Source organism: Alligator mississippiensis, chromosome 3, assembly GCF_030867095.1.
Source record: "Alligator mississippiensis isolate rAllMis1 chromosome 3, rAllMis1, whole genome shotgun sequence".
In the NCBI taxonomy this organism is placed as follows: domain Eukaryota; kingdom Metazoa; phylum Chordata; order Crocodylia; family Alligatoridae; genus Alligator; species Alligator mississippiensis.
Genome location: NC_081826.1, coordinates 157359100 through 157378655, shown reverse-complemented (window position 1 = coordinate 157378655; position 19556 = coordinate 157359100). Strand labels below are relative to the sequence as shown.

At 42.0% G+C, this 19556-nt stretch overlaps 1 protein-coding gene across 1 annotated transcript; it reads left to right on the top strand.

Annotated features, from left to right (window-relative positions):
* Positions 1 to 4134: 4134 nt before the first annotated feature.
* AMTN (amelotin) lies at positions 4135 to 19364 on the top strand. The gene is made up of 10 exons (XM_014596148.3): positions 4135 to 4269; positions 4353 to 4421; positions 5641 to 5682; positions 6770 to 6826; positions 7871 to 7954; positions 10776 to 10841; positions 12476 to 12568; positions 13040 to 13075; positions 16483 to 16509; positions 17937 to 19364. Exons 2-10 carry the CDS (start codon positions 4368 to 4370, stop codon positions 18462 to 18464), a joined length of 987 nt encoding a protein of 328 aa, XP_014451634.1. The 5' UTR covers positions 4135 to 4269; positions 4353 to 4367; the 3' UTR covers positions 18465 to 19364.
* The last annotated feature ends 192 nt before the right edge of the window (positions 19365 to 19556 follow it).

Here is a 19556-nt window from a genome sequence, read left to right as displayed (position 1 = left end):
CTGGGGATACATTTGAAAACTCATTGAGGTTCAGATCATTTGTGGGCAGCTGGATACTAGTGCTTATTGACAGCAAATAGGTCCATGTTCCAAGGTGTCCAACAAATGACACAGGGGTTGTTTTGGGTCAGACTTTTAAAATTCCCTGAGACAGCTAGATGCCTTGTGACTGGTAGTAGGAGGTGTGTGGCTAAGTTCCTTCAGCACTTTTGAAAAGCCCATTCTTTGGTAATAACTAGCTTAAAAAAATGGAGATAATCTCATGGCACCTTAGACCACATTCCATTTTCCATGAAAAACAGGGTGCAAATGCCCATAAATACACATGCAAATGCGCATAGCTCAGCTCATTTCCTAATACAGTAGAGCCCAGAATATTTCTATCTGGGTGATTCACAACCAGCTTAGTTTGCCAAAGTAAGGCAAGCTGAAGCTAAACAACTTGGGTTGTTGAATTAGGGACAACCCACTTAGCAGTTTGCTGTGGCATTTACTTCAAAGGGTACTGCTTGTTCACTTGGCTGGAAGCCATCAGTGTCCCATGCTGCTGGTCGGAGATGTGGTTCCTTTTAAAATAAAAGCCATAGCAGATAGCTGGACCATCTCACTGGTCCCTTGCTGTTTGCCTGGGCTGTGCACACCTCTGGATGCCTCATGAACCCTTGTCTCCTTCAGGTTAAGGAACCTAACAGTGAAGTACCTAAGTTTTACTGGCATCCCATTCCACATTTAAATTCTCTAGATCGTTGTTAGATCCCCAACCATTCCTGGGAAGGAAGGACCTGACATTATACACAATGATTAGTTTTATCTGGCATCCTAAAGATAATGGCAGCTAGGAAACATTCTAAGAAGATGCAATTCTTTTTCACGACCATCACACCCCTTCTAGGCTATAGAGGATTTCTGTTCCTCATCACTGACTCTCTGGCTCACTAGCTCTCTGGTGTTAAGCAATTTCTAGGTTCTTAACCATGGACTTTCTGCCTCCCTCTTTTTCATATAGACATGGGTGTTGCAGTTCAATACGAACAAGATTTTTTGTGAGTTTAGGGTGCAGACAGAAGTGACAATTTTTACCCAATCTGGCCGCAGAAAGCAGTTTATAGCCTGGACCAAACACAAGTGCATGGCTGCAGACAGCTTAGAAATGACGGATCCCCATTGCATGAGGTATCAGATAAAGACATCTCAAAATGTAGTGTTTTTTATAACTTGTGTCTGCAAGCTCCCAGCCTGTCCCTGTTTTCAGAATGGGAGTGGGGAAGGGAGCACAGAGAGTTCAGTCTGGGGTTTTTTCACACACCCCTGGAGGGTGGGGTGGGTGTATCAGAGCCCCCCAAGGTAGGAGGGGCTCCAATTCACCCACCCCACCCTTCAGCACTAACTAGGGAGCACCAAGAACGAGCTCCCTGCACTGCCTTTCCCCCCTCCCATTCTGAAAACAGGAGCACTGGCAGAGATCCCTGGCCATTGCTATGGAAACCTGGCTGCAGGATCCCAGCCCCAGCTAGATCCCTCTCCCCCTGGAACCAACAGTGAACTTCTGTTTGGCCTGGGGTAACCCTGCAACTCAGAACCCTTTGCAGAAATTGTTCTGAGTTGCAGCTGGGAGCTGCACTTCTGTCTGCACTCACTTTGGTCCGAAGAGGACTCACTCCCTATATTGATGATCCAAAGATGCATTGATACAATCAGCTTTAGGACCAGCCTTTTATACACAGAATAGGTACAACTTAATAAAAATGCAATCTTATCCTTATTGATGACCATGGGCACAATTTTCTAACCTGATCTCAGATCTGATATAATGTCTGTAAGGGTCAGAGGCATAACAGGCACTTTTCAGGGCATGGACAGATTAATATATGCCTTGGTATAATTTACATCAATTTTGTATACCAATGTAAATTATACCACAATCAGGAACAAAAAATTATATAGCTATCCCCAGGATAGTTCACACAGGAAGCAGTACTGCTTCCTGCTTCTTACTGCAAGAGGCAGAGGTGATAACTCATTTACCTTTAGCAAATGACTGGCCAGGGATGGATGCAGACATAAGAAACCTAAAAGAGTGTAACCTACACTGATGGGGTTTTACCCCTGACTCTTTCAGTTGTAATTCTCCACTGGATTGGGTGATGTTGCCCTGGTTTGGAGGCTTGAAATGTCTCTGTGTTATGTTTTTATAATGGTGTAAAGCCAGTTATACCAGTGTAAATGTTTAATCTCTTCATTCCTCCATCTCACTCTTGTTGTAATTACACCTGCATTAAACCAAGATTAGTTCAGGTGATACAAGCGAGATTAAACCTAGTTGTATGAATCACATAATTTTCAGTGGTTCTTGCTTTTTATTATAAAGTATCATGTGCTATTTATATTTTACCTTAGTACTCACTTCAATAGAACATACCTTTTGTCTTGTGTAAGTCCTAACCCGAACAACAGAGTCTAGTTTCTTTGCCTGCAGACGGTGTGAAAAAATCATAGGGCAGTTAACACAATTACACCCTGACCCCCAAAATCCCTTTTGTTTCCAGAGTCAATACAAACTAATTAAGTTAATTTTCTGCTTTGCTGATGCTGGGTGTTTTGTTTTAGCCTGTGACGTGTTCTAGCTCTGTAGACGTCTAATTATAGCATCAAAACCAGTTACCTAATTCAGGAATTAGGTGGGTTCTGGTTGAGAAATGACCCACTTTTTCAAAACCCCTCTTGTTTATTGCAAGCAGGAGAGAAAACATGGAGCCTGGAGGATTTCTAAATGTTACCTGCAAACAGTAGAAGGAGCTTAATGGCATTCAGTAGAAACAAAATTAAGCCATTTTCTACTTTAATTGTTAAAGTGAATTTAGTGCTTCTTAAGGGTTTGGCTTGCCTTCTATTAAGGAAAAGGACCTTCTCACAGGATTAATCCAGGAAGGATATAAAACCACTAGTTCTAAAGGGGATTCTGATTAATTGTGGGTGAAGGTAGAAGTTTGTGGCCTGTTGAAACTAGAAGCATTTGTCTTGATCCATGTATCTGAGCTCAGTTTCATCTGGCAGTAGAGTATATTTTTTCATAGAGTTCATAGACAATAGGGCTGGAAGGGACTTTGTGAGATCATCAGGTCCAGCCCCTTGCCCAAAGGGAAGGAAGTCAGCTGGGGTCATCCAAATGCTTCTTGAAAGTGTCCACAGTAGGTGCTTGCACCACTTCTGGGGGGAGTCTATCCCAGACTCCGGAGACTTGGACAGTAAAGCAGTTTTTCCTTATGTCCAGTCTAAAATGGTTTTCCAGCAGTTTGTGACCATTGAACCTTGTCTTTCCTTGGGGTACTCTGGTGAACAGATGTTCTCTCAGATCCTGATGCACACCCCAATATATATTTTTGTAAAAATGAGGCCTGCTCCTGTGGAACATGTTCTAGCCCAGACCCAATGAGGCTGCACCGGTATAAGTTGGAGGTGTTCAACTTATTTGAAAAAAAATTTCCCTTCCAAATCAGAATGTCAAGTATTTTTTTACAAAATATGTCTGAACTTTGGATGGGGAATGTTGCAACAGAGAATTTTGACCGCTTCACTTGAAATGAATCAACATGGTAAAAAGGTATTTAGTAAAGACACTTTTCTGAATTTCTATAGGTAGTGAAGGCTCAGCAAGATTAATTTGTTCAATTACAACTGAATTTACAGGGACCATAAATGAAGAAAGAGAAATGATACTTTTTCTAACACAAACAGGCCAATTTCAAAATTCGAATGTTGATTCTACTGATCCAAAAGCTGATTAATTGCACTCAATCAACATTTGCTCCATATAAAATTTCAGTCTCAATGAAATCACATTTTCCAGCGTGAGATAATTTTGTGCAGAATGTTCTGATCAGCTCTTACACAGCTGTAGCCTGATTCTGGACTTCTACCATCTTTCCTAGAAAGCGCTGGAGGACACGCATTGGCTTCTGTTTAAGTCATGATTTTTTTGTCTGCTTCACTAGGTAACCACAGACGCCATGTGACTTAATGATGACTGTGGCTAATAACACAACTAATGTAGTGTTGGGCAGTGGATGAAACCAAAATGACTTCATGTGAGTTCCTACCTTCTGACTGGTCTCTTGGGGCAGAGTTTAAATTGGAGTGGGAGTCAGTGACATCTCAAAAAGGCAGGAGCTGTTTGAGAGAAACCTGTCAGAGACCATTGTGACCTGGTCAATCTGCTCACTTGTGTGGTGCATCCTGGAAACAGAAGTAGAAGTTACTTGCTGCAGCAAGGTAGAGGTCATATGCTAGGTAATGACAGGCTGCATTCTAACAGCCAATGAGAGAGAAAAAGTAATATTGTTTTCTTGATGCAGGTAGCAATTCAAAGTATGAAGACTGTAATTCTGCTGCTTTGTCTCCTAGGAACAGCATTTTCTTTACCAGTGAGTATGTTTACGCTGTCACTTTTCTTTTATCCAAGTTAATCCGCTTGCTTGATTTAGTTAGAAAAGCAAAGACAAAAAATGAGATATTATATTTTGGAATAGTCTCCCAAGACAAACTGTAGGAGCTGAAGCACTTGGATTGTTTAAACCAAGACTACAAGTATCCAGGTAGTCCTGTAGTGAGCAGTCCTATCAGAGCCAAGAGATAGTTGATTTGCTTTCTGTTATGCACAAGCTCTTTTATACTGGCATTCAAAGACATGTCAGATGGCTAACAACAGCGAGGCAACGCAGTTAAATGGAGCATACAGTAGATCTGGGCTCTTCATTGACTTACCAGAAGAAAGATGCTAAGTTTAACAGTTCAGCAGATGGGCTCCTTGGTCATGTCCAGTTGAATGGGAACGTATGTTTCCCTGGGACACATAGCAGCAGAACAGCTTGTGCCGCTGCTACTTGTCCCAAGGGAATATTTGTGCCACATGTGCTCTGGTGCATGGCAGGTTACCCTGGGTGGGGTAGGGGAGGTGGGGCTAGCAACTGTGCTGGCCCCACCAGCCTTACCTGGGGTCCTGGGTGCCTTGGGGAGCTGCAGCTGTGTCACTCCTGCAGCAAGGAATCTGGCCAGCAGCCAGAGGTGGCTCTGACTGGATAGGCTCTGGTTTTGGACAGCACACGTTTCTGACATGTGAGCCACACTGCTTTTTATGGCGTGGATTTTTTTGACTCCAGGATCTCCCACAGTCCAACAATTTCCCCCCTTCCCTCCTATGCTGCAAGGTAGCAGCATGGGGAATGCCTGCATGTGCAGTGTGTGGCACTGCAGATGGGTTTGCAGCTCCACATACTGCACATCTGCGCATGGCCCTTGTGGCCAGCCCTGAGTTCTTAGCTTCCTTGCAAGGGAGATGGCGTGTGTGTGATGAGATTATAGATTTTAGCACCAGGAAAGACCAAAATGATAATTTAGGCTCTGATTCAGCAATCCCTTCCTTACTAACTAAAGCACTTAAATACATGCTCCTGGATAATACATCACAGGCAACAGCAGCTTATCATTTCTGCATCAGGCCCTATACTTGTTCTTGAACTGGAGCAAATCTTTTAGACAGGCATCTAATCCTTAGAGAACAAGACTGTAATTAACAAACCAATTAGCAAATTGAGTTAAATTTAAGCCATGTTCTTATACACAGGGATTTGTTTCTATCTACAGGTGCGACAAGCTGGAACACTTCCTGTGAGCAATAGCAGAGAGGTAAATAACATGCACCTTTGGCCATTCTGTTTCAGACAAAGGTTCATTTATTTTTAAAAAAGTACATGATTTCACTGACTAATCTGAATTTTTTTCACATATAGTCTCGCTACAAATTTGGTTGTAATTGATATAATTAATCTCTATGAGCTTTTGTTTCATATTTAAAATTAAAACGCATAATATTCTTACTCTGCCTTGATGATATTTGTAAAAAACATTTCTAGAAACCTTTTGACTAATTAGTAAAATAAGTAAAAACAATGTAAGGACAATTTAGAAAGCTGTCTAAGATGGCTTTCCACCTACTAATTGTGGTTCAATTCTGGGGAGAAGTATTATTTTAATAGATCTTATGAAAAGTGATATTATACATTAAGAAATATTTTCAGAATTGTCACGAGCATTTTTCAGGTTTTAAGAATGCAAGTGCTCATTTTCCAGAAGTGTGTCTTTTGAAGACTCCAGCTGACTATTCAAAGTTTGCAATATACAAGCCCACAGGAAAAAAATGAAAACTAAACCCAGAAAAGCAGAATTGATGTATCCAAATACAACTTAGCGTTGAAAGACAAATTGCTTTATGGAAATTAAACAGCATTTTCTTTTTAAATGAAAAATAAAGGTGTTTGAACATTTGGATGATCTGAACCCAGAGAGTTAAGGCTTTGTCTGAACTGTCTAAATTTCTTCAGGCTGCAGTTAGAGACACTGATCCTGCTGAAGCTTAGGCCCTTGCCTAGCTTTACATATGGGATGTGTCCTAGGAAGTTCAGGGTTAAGACTGTTCAGGGTATTAGGATAGAGATCTTAATGTAACAGCTTTCTTGTGACTCCGTTATAGATTGTGAAAATTCACTTTAAGCCTGCAGTAAAGTTATATTTATATTATAGGTTTTAGCATGGATGTCATAAACCAGCTGCAGTGATGATACACATGAGAAGATAATTCATTGAGCCTTGAAAATAACGATGAATCTAGAATTATAGAACTAATTGGTAGCTTTTACATTTAGTTTATGAGGAACAGTTAGAGACTACAATATATTCTAATAGTGTCTGAAAATGTCTAATCTTCAATTACTAGATACTGCAACTAATGAGACTATACAGCTCCTTGGGTAACATTCCACAGCAGACCCAGGTACTGCCTATACTTTATTTTGTATTGGGGTTTAATTTGTCATAAAAGATTAGTTCTTGGTTTCCATCATACCACAGGAGCCTCAAGCTGTCTGAAGTATGAGATAATGAGTCTAATTCTCCCCTTGGCTCTTTGTCATTGTAAGACAGAGGATAATCAGCCCCAAAATCTATTGTCACTTTCTGCAGCTCAGTTGTAATAAGTGACTGTATATGAAGGCAGCATAACCTGCTGGTGAGTGTGGCAACCAGATCTCCAGGTCAGTTCCCCATGTATCAACTGAGTTCCCCATGTATCAATGTCAGTTCCCCATGTATCAACAGAGACGCATAAGGCTGAGATCAGGTCCCTATTGTTTATCACATCTTATCGTATCCCATATTATGATATTGTATATTGTCATATCATATCAACACTGAGAAGGGTTGAAAGCCAGAGGGCATGAGACAGGAAACATGGTTAGAATAAGTCCATTTTGCTGGTGAAGAACTAAATAGGATTGGTTAAAAGCATACTAAGTTTGCAATGAAAATAGAAATCCCAATATTCCAGTTTTATTTCACAGAGTTATTCAGGGTGCTTTTCCCCTAACATAACTGAAGATGTTTAGCTTTTTGGAAAAAAAACCCTGACACAATACTATAAAATCTTTCATAAAGAAAGGACCAGCTCTGAAAACATGGCCCAGAAAGATTATGTAACTTAACAGGACTCAGGAGGAACAGGAGCTATTCTGTCTCAGTTCAGTGCTTTAACCCAGCACCAAATCTGTTTTTCCCTGAACGAAGGGAATGGGGAAACTGAATAAATATAAACATTTATGTAAACACTGATGGCTCTTCAGCTAATGAAAGGTATACTTAATTGCTATGTTTATTCATTATGGAATCATAAAGCAGAGGTGGCAGCAGCTATATTTTCAGAAGAAAGCATATAATTTAAAAATCAAGAGACTGCAGCTTTCTTCTCAGAATTATAGAAAACAGTGAACAAATGCAAAACATATAATTTTTCATCTCATACGTAAAATATTTGTTGTCATAGCAACAGGTAAACCCTGGATTGGGACTGCCACCAGCACAACTGCTTCCTGATCAGACAGCATTGCTAGCACAACAGGCAAATCAGGTATGGCAGGCGGAGTGTTTACTATCAGGCATATTATTTAGGTCTACACTGTGGATGGTACAGGAAGAAGGATTCCCAGCATGCATACAAGATCTGAGATTGAAAGGGAAAAATGACATTTTCACTCTATGGTGGAAAACTCTCAGATGGATGGAGCTAGCTGGAAATTTTATGGCAAAACAATTTTTCATTGGAAAATGCCAGTTTGACCCCAAAATGTTTAGTCTGAAGTATCTTGGGCTCAACAAACTTCACCAAACTCAAAGCAGGGATGTGAGGGATAGGCCTAGCAAGGAAGGCCCGTGTACTGGGAAGGTTGGGCTCCTCCAGCAGAAGCTGAAACTGACCAAAGCATCAGTTTCTTTGAGCAGCTTTGGGGTGCAGGGAGCTTCAGTTCCCTGAACAATTTCAAAAGCTTTTGTTTTGGTTTGATTCAGATACAAACCAAATGGTGTTTATTGGTTTGTTGGTATGTCCAACAAACACAAAACTCCAGTTTTTAGCCAGCTGTATATGAGGATACACTGCTACCTCTAATGCCATTGAACAGTAGGGCGGTGTAAAATTTTACCGTCCATTTCATTTCAACATTGTTTTGACTCATTTTGAGGTCGAAACAGCAAAATCGAAATGAAACAAAGGGCTTTGAAACAGCCTCGAAACAAAACAAAGCTAGTTGAAATGTTTTGAAAGTCAAAACATTTTGACCATAGTGCTGGGGATGGGAAGTCAGTACAGCTGGGCTGAGTTCCCATCTCCAGCTAGATCCGGCTGGGGAAAGGACATCAGCCCAGCTGGGCTGACTTCCCATCCCCTGTGCTAGATCTGGCCGGGGCCAGGGAGTCATGACTGCCCAGCTGGGCTGATTTCCCATCCTCAGCCCAGCTAGGCTGACTTCCTGGCCCTGGCTGATCTAGCAAAACAGCAAAACAGCCTCACTGCTCGATGGGGACAGGCAAGAGCCCTGGGGTTATTTAGCCCCGCAAGAGCATCTATGTTGTGACAGACTCCTGGGAGTTGCTGTATAGGGCTTCTCAAATCTCTGAGCTGCTGCATGTTATGTCATTGCTATCAAATATTCTGTCTACTCCCAAGCACAGCCCCAGACACAGCCTTGAAAGAAGTCCTCCTGAGACAGTTTCATGGTTGCCATTGATTGAAATTGAGGATGTTATTCCCTGCCCAGCATTAATACCGGCAGCCTGGCTGCTCAGCAGTGTGAAGTGCTTTTTGAGGATTGGTTGGGAGGGTTTTTGGCTTCTGCAAATGTTAATGTTTATTATTATAATGTTTTTGCCATGTGGACAAGAATCATCTACCAAGAACTGCACTGAAACCCCACATTGCATTTCACACTGAATAAACAGCTATTAGATGCTGAAAACCTTTGAATCATTAGCAACAAATATTATCAATAATAATTTGATTTACTGTATATTCTGCTCTTTCCAGGATAGGCTTAGAGTGGCTAACTACAGCTGAGAGTTCAACTGGGAACTTGGGGAGAGTGCTGAATGAAAAGTGCTTATGTGATTTCATAGCAAGGTCCTCCTTAGAATTAACTGGGCAGCACAAGTCCTATAGCACGGGATTAAATCTAGAAAGGATTAAATCTTCCAGTTTTCTATTCGAGCAGTATGAGTCATCTTGGCCCCTTGCTACTAATATTACCATTTCAATAGTTGAAATGTAATCAGATTACTATTTTAAAATGCTGCTTGTGGTTTCTAGCAGCATATTCCATTAGAAGTCGTTTTCGTTTCTGGGGAAGTTTTCCAAATTTACGTGTGTCATTACATCCTTCAAACCAATAAGCAAGCATACGTCTAACAGCACCACATGTCTGCACCTGTGTTGTCCCTTAGAATTCCCGGTAGCAAAGTAGCAATACAGCTTATATCCTTACTAGGTTGGAGGGTGGAGCCTATGCTTAACGAGTTTCTTCTAGGGTGACCCCATGCTGCTTCTGTGGGTTGGTTGACTGCATTCATTTGGGACATACCTGATCAGATAAGTGATCAGATCTCAATTATACAAGAAAAAAATTTCCCAGATCAAACTGGTCTGCCATTATTACTGATGAAAACCTTTCCTGAGATTTCCCATGAAAACTCCAAGGTGGTAGCAGAGGAAGATTTTTAAAGAATGATTTTAATGTGACTTGTCAGGGGAAAGCTTATTTGATTGCAGAATCTCTACAGGGCTTTCAAGACTCCAATCCTGATGCTAGAGAAAAGGATTCCTCCATACCCTTTGAACCTTTGACGTAGGGTTTAGATTACACATTTCTTACAAGCCTTCACCTCTTCCCAGTGTCTCAACACTCAAGCTAATCACAAAAAGGGGGAAAATGGTAAACCACTTCTCCTGCTGCTGCTGCAAAAAAAGAAAAAAATCACATTTCAAAATCAAATTTTGATCAGGGTTTGCAACTGATTTAAAGAGAACATTTTGCAAAAGCAGGACTGACATTTTTTCCATTGTTAATCTTGAAATATGGAATATCAAAATGCTGTTGGATTTTAAATATTCACCAAATTACAGGCTGCTCTGCTCATACACTTCTAGGCTCTGATCCTGCAAAGGGATAGCCCTAGGACTATTCACTCAACTGCATGCGGAGTAAATAGTCTTAGTATCGCTTCTGATAGAAATGATACTAGGTCCTGATCTGAAAGTGCATCTTTTGCTCCCAGCTAACTCCTTATCTTCCCTACTTGCATTGTGCTGCCATGAGTAATGTGAGTCTAACAGGAGGTAGCTTGTTTTGGGGAGGGCAGCTTATAACAAGCTCTTCTTTACTAATGTCCCCCTGTTACAGGTCTTCCCTACTTTAAATTTCATCCCATTAACAAGGGTATGGCCATTTGGAGCAGATATCAATCTAGTAAGTTTTTTTTATATATTTCCTGTTTTTTGCTTGCAGCCATTGTACTTGATTTTCACATATTTATTGTAAGGTGGGTACTTAATAATGGAGAGGCTGATCCTCTTCCAGTGCAGGATGACAAAGATTAAGTCATCATTATATGGCGGCAGGCATGCATACAGAGTACATATTTTACAAAAGGGTAAGACTAACTGACTAAATACCTTTTAGATTCTAAAATGGCCAATCCTGAACAGAAAAGGGCAATGAGATAAGTCACCAGGCCTTTTCTAACTGTAATGTCTATGATTTTTCACAAACCTGCTTGCTCTAAGTCTCAGGTTTTTGAAGAGGATTTTAAACAAATTGGGTAGTAAAGGTCAGGCTTTATTTGTTATATTTTAGAGTGTGGGGAGAATTTAAGTAATCTAATTCATCTAAGCCAGGGATGCTCAGCCCCGGACTTGTTGGCCAATTTTGGCCCACAGCCCCATGTCCTCTGTCCTGAAGGGCTTTTCACTGGTCTGAAAATTTGGTGGTGGGGGAGGGGTGCCACATATCCCTTGTTGCCAAATTTTTAGACCCATTGGGAGCCCTGGGCCCTGCGTGCTGGATCTGGGACCCAATCCCAGAATGCAGGGCGGGCTAAGGGCAGCACTGGGCTCCAGCAGTCAATCCTGGTGTTGGGGGCTGGAAGGGAACAGTGCTGGGTCCCTGGGACCCTATCCTGGCACACGGGGGGGGCAGTGCCAAGCCCTCAGGATCCAATCACAGTGAGCAGGGGAAGGGAAGGGGCAATTTCAGGCCCCCTGAGACCAATCCTAGTGCACAGGACAAAGATGGTGCAGTGCCAGATCGCACGGTCCAATCTGGCTTGCAGACTAGCCCTGTGCCACTCATATGGCCTGTGCGACCAAGAGGTTGAGCACCACTGATCTAAGGGGATTTAGGGCCTTTGTACACACTACAAAATTGGCCTTTAAAGTGGCTTAAATGCCCTATTGTACCGCTTTAATGGTGCGACTGTTTACACTGTCAATGGCATATTGCATGTTAAATGACTTTCAGATGCAGCAAAATAAAACATGTCTGAGGTGTTTTAGTTTGCCACCTTATAGCCACAGAGGGAAGCACTGGGCCCCGTATAGCTCAGAGGCTGTGCAGCTCGACAGCAGCCCATGCAGGCAGGTTCCCCTGAAGGAAAAAGAAATGTGGTGAGCGTGATCTTTTTTTTTTCTCCCCAGAGCCTGCCTGCCTGAGCAGTGCGGGGGCCCGGTGCTTCCCTCCATGCCTGCAGGAGGGCTGGTGCTTCCCACTGTGGCTGCGGTGGCCCTGAGACCCACCACTTTAATTTAGGGAGAATTAAACCGAAGTAAACCCCTGTGGTCTGTACAACCAGCACTAGTGCTTAAGTGCAACTTTAGCCCACTCCGTTGACTTCCATGAAACTCCATTCATGCATCTACTTTTGCATAAAAGCAGTGAGGAAGAGGAGGATCCTCCCCCCCTTCATCTTTTGCATTAACTGTTTTCTAGGGACTTGCACAAGGTGCAGTAGGATCACCCTTAGGTGCCTAGGTCCACTTTACACATCTAATAGATAGAACAGATTCTGGCTCACAGTACCAACCATCTCTTCTCCCATCATGCAGGTGAATGGTGCAGCAGGAGGGGTGCCAATTACACAGACACTGCCAACAGGAGCAGGTGGAGCGAATACACAACATCTGGTGCCGCAACAAGGAGTGAGTTCCTTCTTTAGTTTTGCTGCAGACATTTGTCTGAAACCCTTGCAAAGGCATCTGTTCACATTATCTCTGCCTATGTCTAGAATCATAGTTATGGTGTGCTCACAGCTCTCCCTGCCACTTCCTGCATGCAAACGATCCTGAGAAAGACCAATTCAGGGAGGAACTGTAGCACAGCCTTCTTACACACCTAGGGAAACATGTACTTGTGGTGATCTCTGATTTTGAGGTAAATGAGAAATCTGCTTGGCATTTGAAAAACAGGAGATCCTGCATTTCACACTTACTTTAGCTGGAAGAGCAGGAATATTGAGAGATGGAGGAAGGATGGCAGACATCTGGTTATTGTTACAGCACTGTGTCTTTGGTATAAAATAATTGTAAAGTATTCTGTCTCACTAAACTGTCTGACCAATCATAGTTTTATACTGAATTTCTCAACAGCTTCCATTTAATAATATTTTTCAGGTGCTTCCACTTATACTAGGACAAATGGGGCCACAGGTAAGAAAGGAAGATGCTTTAGATCCCATATTGTTATTATTCAGCAGGGGTTCTCAGTCATTTGTACTTCTGAAAATGGAAGTAGGCACTTTTACCTTAACCAGCACTTCTTGCCTTTTTAAAGAATTAGATAATTGACTTTTAAAAAGGTTTTCTAGACAAAGAAAATGCTGTAGACCTAATTTATCCACCTCCACTTGATGCAAAGCCACAAGGATAACTTTTTGTTAGCGTGGACAAGCTAGGGATTTGTACAAATTTCATAAAACATGTAAGGAAGAATATAATAGGGACACAACAACAGATTGTGCTGAAGGGAGGCAAGTCATGGACTTTCTCAAGGAACACCAGGCTTGATTTGATTCAATATCTTTAGTAATGGCCTTGGCACCAAAAATTGGAAAGGCTAATGCAATTTGCTGATGACACAAAGTCAACAGACATCATTACGGAGGAGGAAGGCAATATCATGCATGGACTTCATGACCTTATCTTGAGAACTGGAATAATAGAAATGGGGAGAATTTAACAGTACAAAAAGCAAGCCTATGACAAAAAATATCTTCTCTAAGCTGGGAGCTTATTCATTGGCAATGACTGTAGACATTGGTGTACATGGCATTGTCAGTCAATCACAAAATGAATATAAGCTACCAATGTGATGCATCGTTGGAAAAAAAACACCACCATGTTCCTGGTTTAAGTTGAGATGTTTACTGCAGTGATAGGGAAGCATTAATGGCATTGTACAGGGCTCTAGTGAGACATCATCTGGAATTTTAAATATGGTTTTGTTTTCCCATGTTCAAGAAAGCTGAATGCAAATGAGAACAGGCACAGAAAAGGCTATGGAGATGATCAGGGAAACTGAAAACTTATCTTTTTAGAAGAGAATAAAGGAGCTTGGATTATATAGCCAAGCAAAACAAAGACTGAGAAGGGAATTAATTGTAATCTATAAACAGATCAGGGGAATAACCACCCAGGAGATGAGGAAACTACAAAAACTAAAGGATGATATTGGCATAAGAACAAATGGGTATTACCTGGTTATAAAAAAAATTAAGCTGAAAATTAGCAAGAGGTATCTAATTATCATGGCAGTCAAGGTCTAGAATAGCATCCCTATAGGAGTAAAAAAAAGAAAGACAGACAGAAAACCTAACTACTTTTAGGAAATCCAATCAATTTATGAAGGGGAGTATTTATCATAGAGGACTACCATTATGAAAGGACTCAATGAGTGAGCGCATCTATTCTTACTCCATGTTGTGGTGGCCCTTATAATATGCATGAGATGGTTCCTACCAAGAAACAGGGATGGTGAGAGAGGCCAAAGTAGTATGACTTCCAGGATGCAGGTTTCCATGACAGTCAGATCTTGACTATCTACAAAATCGCACGGGAATACACATCAGATGAGCAGAGCCGGTCTTAAGAGAAAATAGTGCTCTGGGTGAACTTGTATTTTGGTGCCCTCATCATTGCTGAGCCCCACAACCAGGCAACTTCCATCCTCCCCCACCACCAAGTCCATGATGCTGCTGCACACAGAGGCAGGTGGGCAAGGGTATGCGGTGCAGTCCAGCAGGGAGGCAGAGTGGCATGGTACATCAGGCAGGTGGGTGACAAGTGACATGCCTGGCCTGACTCCTCTTGAGCAGTGGCTGAAGATGGGGTCGGGCTGGCTTGGGTATCACTTCTCCTGTTTGGGATAATGATCAACCCGGGCAGGGGAAGAGTACTGCTGTGAATGTGGGCTGTTCACACATGTGAGCTGTGAACGTGGGCTGCCCCCCCGCCCCCGACCATGGCACCCTAGGCCGTGGACGGTGTCGCCCACCTCTAAGGCTAGCCCTGTGCATGAGCACTCCACTTCTTGCAAAACAGGCAGAGCAGGGACCGTACCCATTTATGTTCCCTGGGCAAATTGGAGGGTCAGGCCAAAAGAAATCTCTGAGGTTCAACAAGGACAAGTGCAAAGTCCTGCACTTGGGATAGAACAATCCCATGCACCGGTGCAGGCTGGGGACTGACCAGCTAAGCAGCAGCTTTGCAGAAATGGACCTGGGGATTACAGTGAATAAGATGAATATGAATCAATAGTATGCCCTTGTTGCCAAGAAGGCTAACAGCATGCTGGGATGTGGACAAGTTGCAAAGAGTCCAGCGGAGAGCACCAAAAATGGTTAAGGGGATGGGACACATGACTTCTGATGAGAGGCTGAGGGAACTGGGCTTATTTAGTCTGTAGAAGAGAAGACTGAGAGGGGATTTGATAGCAGCCTTCAACTACCTGAATGGGGGGTTTGAAAGAGGATGGAGCTAGACTGTCCTCGGTGATGGCAGATGACAGAACAAGGAGCAATGGTCTCAAGTTGCAGCAAGGGAAGTTTAGGGTGGATTTGAGGAAAAAACTTTCTCACTAGGAGGGTGGTGAAGCACTGGAACAGGCTACCCAGAGAGGTGGTGTAATCTCCATCCTGGGAGGCTTTTAGGCCCGGCTTGACAAAGTCCTGGCTGGGATGATCTAGTTGGGGATGGTCCTGCTTTGAGCAGAGGGTTGGACTAGATGACCTCCTGAGATCCCTTCCAACCCTAATTTTCTATGATTCTCTGATTGTCTGATAATCCCAGATAATGTTATTTATATGAGAGAGCAGCAGCCAATCTCCAGACATGTGGGTAAACAAAACCCTTTTTCATGAAAGTATTTGGGGTTAAGTTATCAAAGAGCAGTCAAGAAAAGGAAATAAAGTCAACGAAGTTTGGGAACAAGTCAGTGAATCACTTTTTCAGCTGCTGGCCTGGCTTTGGGTTAAAGGCACAGTACTGAAGAGGTCCCACTTACCCACAAAGGAATCTTGGTTTTGGACCTAACCAGTGGAGCCCTCACTTACTCCAAGGCTACTAACCTAAAAGGAAGTTCATGACTATTCAGGTCAATAGAGGAAAGTTGTCTATATTAGGAAAGTTTTATTTTACCTAAATTGCTTTAAAAAATCAATGATGTCTAATCAGTCCAAACCCTAAACTGGTTTTGCTTCTTCTAAATCCATTTGGCTTGTGTATGGGTAATTACAGAATTAAACTAAACTGATTTAAGACAGTTAACCCAGTTTGAGTGCATCAGCATTAGAGGGTTTAATCTACACTGGTTTAAGCAGATCAATTCCAAATCAGTCTAGCTGAATTAATGCAGCTTTCCTAATACAAATTAAGTTTACATCCTGATTGTAATTTTGCGTGTCTGCTTCTAGTTTTCCTGGTGAAAAGGAAGAGTCCCCTTGTCCTCTCCTAGGAAAACTACTAACATATCAAATCTAGTTTAAAATGAAAAGAAAGCTCTTTCGCTTTGATCCTACTTTGTGCTAATTTCATTTCTTATATTTTTGGTTGGATTTCAGGGACTAGGTGTGAGCTCAGAGGAAATGGTAAATAACTCATTCCTTTCTATTTTCATTTTATAAAATGTGCTAATAAATAAACTCAGTAACTCCTAGAGTTATGAGATAAGCAGTCTTCCTATCTCATCTCTCACACAGGCCTGTATCAAGTGTTTCAAAATTGCAATAAGCACTACAATAGACAATTAGGGAATGATCAAAGAGAAAAAATTATCTTGGTCCTGTCCAGTAGAGGTTGGATTATATCCCAAGGCATGAGTGTTTGTATCCCTTCAGTGAATACTTTCCTCTAAAAGAATGGTAGATTTTTCATTAGCTTCATAAATGTTTATTCTTTTTATTTATTGGGCAGGGTTTTTTGTTTTCTTTTTCTTAAGAAAGGTCTGTTAATCCGTCTAAGTTCTTAGTCTCAGTGCTATATTAAGACTGAAAGGTGATTAATTTACAGTTGATGAATAGAAATACTTATTTCTATGCATTAAAACTTAAGAAACCTGCTGTTTCATTTAAATCTTCATGCTCTTGTGTTATAAGATAAGAACAAGGAACAATGGCAAGGAACAATGGTCACAAGCTGACAGAGAGCAGATTTAGGTTAGATTTCAGGAAAAACTTCTTCACCGTAAGGGTGGCCAGAATCTGGAATGGGCTTCCAAGGGAGGTGGTGCTCTCCCCTACTTTGGGGGTCTTTAAGAGAAGGCTGGATAAGCATCTGCCTGGGGTCATCTGACCTCAGCACTCTTTCCTGCCTAGGCAGGGAGTCAGACCCAATGATCTGTTGAGGTCCCTTCCTACCCGAGCATCTATGAATCTAAGACGCACATGAGAGCAGTATTTGCCTCCCTCAGTTGTTTATTACTTTGCTTGCAATACATCTTTTGGTAGTCTAAACTATACAATCCTAGACTTCTCAATTAGTCCTTCTAATGAAACCTCTGTGTCTCTTATGAGTTCATAAAATAGTGACACTACATGAATTAACAATGTACAAAACAATCCAGTGCCAACACAGGACTTCACTTGCTGCCAGCCCTCTCTCCAATGACCAAATCCACCTGAATGCTAGTGCAAGATTTTTGTTCATGTTGATGCTGGCTCTATCCATACCATTTCTTCTAAGGAAAAATCTTTAAATGATTTTCTGCAAGCTTGCTTTACTTGGGTAGTGGCTTTAATTGGGGAGGAGGAAAAGCCCTAAGCTTCCTTTCCGCTTTGCATCCTACACCCATGAACATGAGTGAGTCTCAAAATAGAGCCAGTGGCTTTTCCCCTTGCTCTAGGAAGGAGTGTAGTTGCTGGCCTATCGCAGAGCAGGGTGCTAGTCAATTTGAATAAGGATTGAGAGATCTGGCTTCTAATGATCAGGGACAATTCCTTCAGAGGTTACCAGAGCTATTTAGACCACTCTGCTCCTGACTACCCAGAGGACCCACATCTTTCTTTTCCCTGTGCAGCAAACAGATGCTCAGATCCTCGCTGGATTAATTTTACTTGGATTGCAAGGACTTCTCCAAGCAAATCAGGCAGTGGCCAACTCAGAGGGCCTGGATATAGTTTTTCCAGCAGGACAGACAGGTGTGAATCAGGGCTCTCCAGGTCAGCTACCATCTCCTGAGGGTACAGCAGATATGTCTGGTGCAACTCTACCTGCAGGCATCAAGAAGGGGTCACAAACCCCTGAGAGCATCACTGAGGCAGCCAGTGGGGTGTACACCACTCCACCTGGCTTTAGACAGCTGGATTCTGAACAAGTGACAGATGCAATTTTTGCAGAACCTGCCATCTTGCTGAACATGGAAGCAAATGAAATCCAGGCACCACCCACTACTGACATTGGGACTGGAACAGTACATTCTATTAATCTCCATACACAAGGATATGATAATAAGATAGGTGTATCCCCTGTGAGAGGAGACAGAGCCCTCCCACTAGCTAACATAGATGTTAAAGCCCTGAGAGAGTATAAGAGTAGAAGTGCCTAATGGCATGCCATCCATGTGTTCATCATATAAAAAAAAAGTTCCTATTTCTGTAATTCTTAGTGCTAGTTCAAACCCAATAACCACTGTAACACAGACAACAGGTTAAGATGCAGCAAAATCAGATGATGACCATAGTTGGCAGCTTCCCTATATATTTTATTAACAGGGAAATACATACCTAAAGGCTGCACTTCAGTTTATGTATACAAATAGCTATCAATTCAACTTCATGCTTCATAGAAAAGGCACTCCTACTTATAGGAATTGACTAGGATGTTAAAGTCAAATTTCCTAATACAGTGGAATTGATTTTAATTGTGAAGCTGCTCTCACAGACTCGACTATCTTTTGGGAGCACAGCATGCGTGAGTGAAATCACACATCCCCCATAGAATATTTACAGTAACAGTGGCTAATTCTGTGCTCTGTTAGAGTAATCCATGGGGCATAACCCATAAACAGCCTTGTAAAATGTGTCAGGCATAACAGCCCAGACACTTTGAGGCATCTCCTTTATATTAAAATCATTGGGAGTTAGATACCTTTGAGGACCTCAGCCAATTCAGATAGGTCTTCTGGGTAAGAAGTCTATTAAGCACAATAAGCCAGATTCCATATTGGTGTAAACTGGTGTAACAGGATGGCACTCAATGGAATTATGCTTTTTATAGTAGCTAAGGATTTGGCACTTTTCCTGTGAGAGTATAAAATGGGACTTCATTCAGCAATCTGATGGGCCATAAATTCTCCTTTCTCTATCTGAATTTTCAGATTCTTGGGAGTTGTTATTACTTTTATGTCTGAACATTTTTCATAGGCAAGAGCAGTGAAGTATAAAGCTATGTACTCAAATGCAATAAAGCAGAAAAAGATGCCATAATAAAGATTCTTTAAAGGGCATATGAGGCTGATTGATTTTTTAAAATAAGAGTCCAGATGAAGATTTCAATGCATGGGAGGATCCAGAGGGGGTGTAGGGTGGGAGGAGTTCTTTGAGGGCAGCAGGGAGCTGCATGGGCAGCAGCGCTGTGGGGTCCAGGAGACTGTGGGTCTGGAGTGAGGGGCACCAGCAGAATTAGGGGGGCAGGGGGC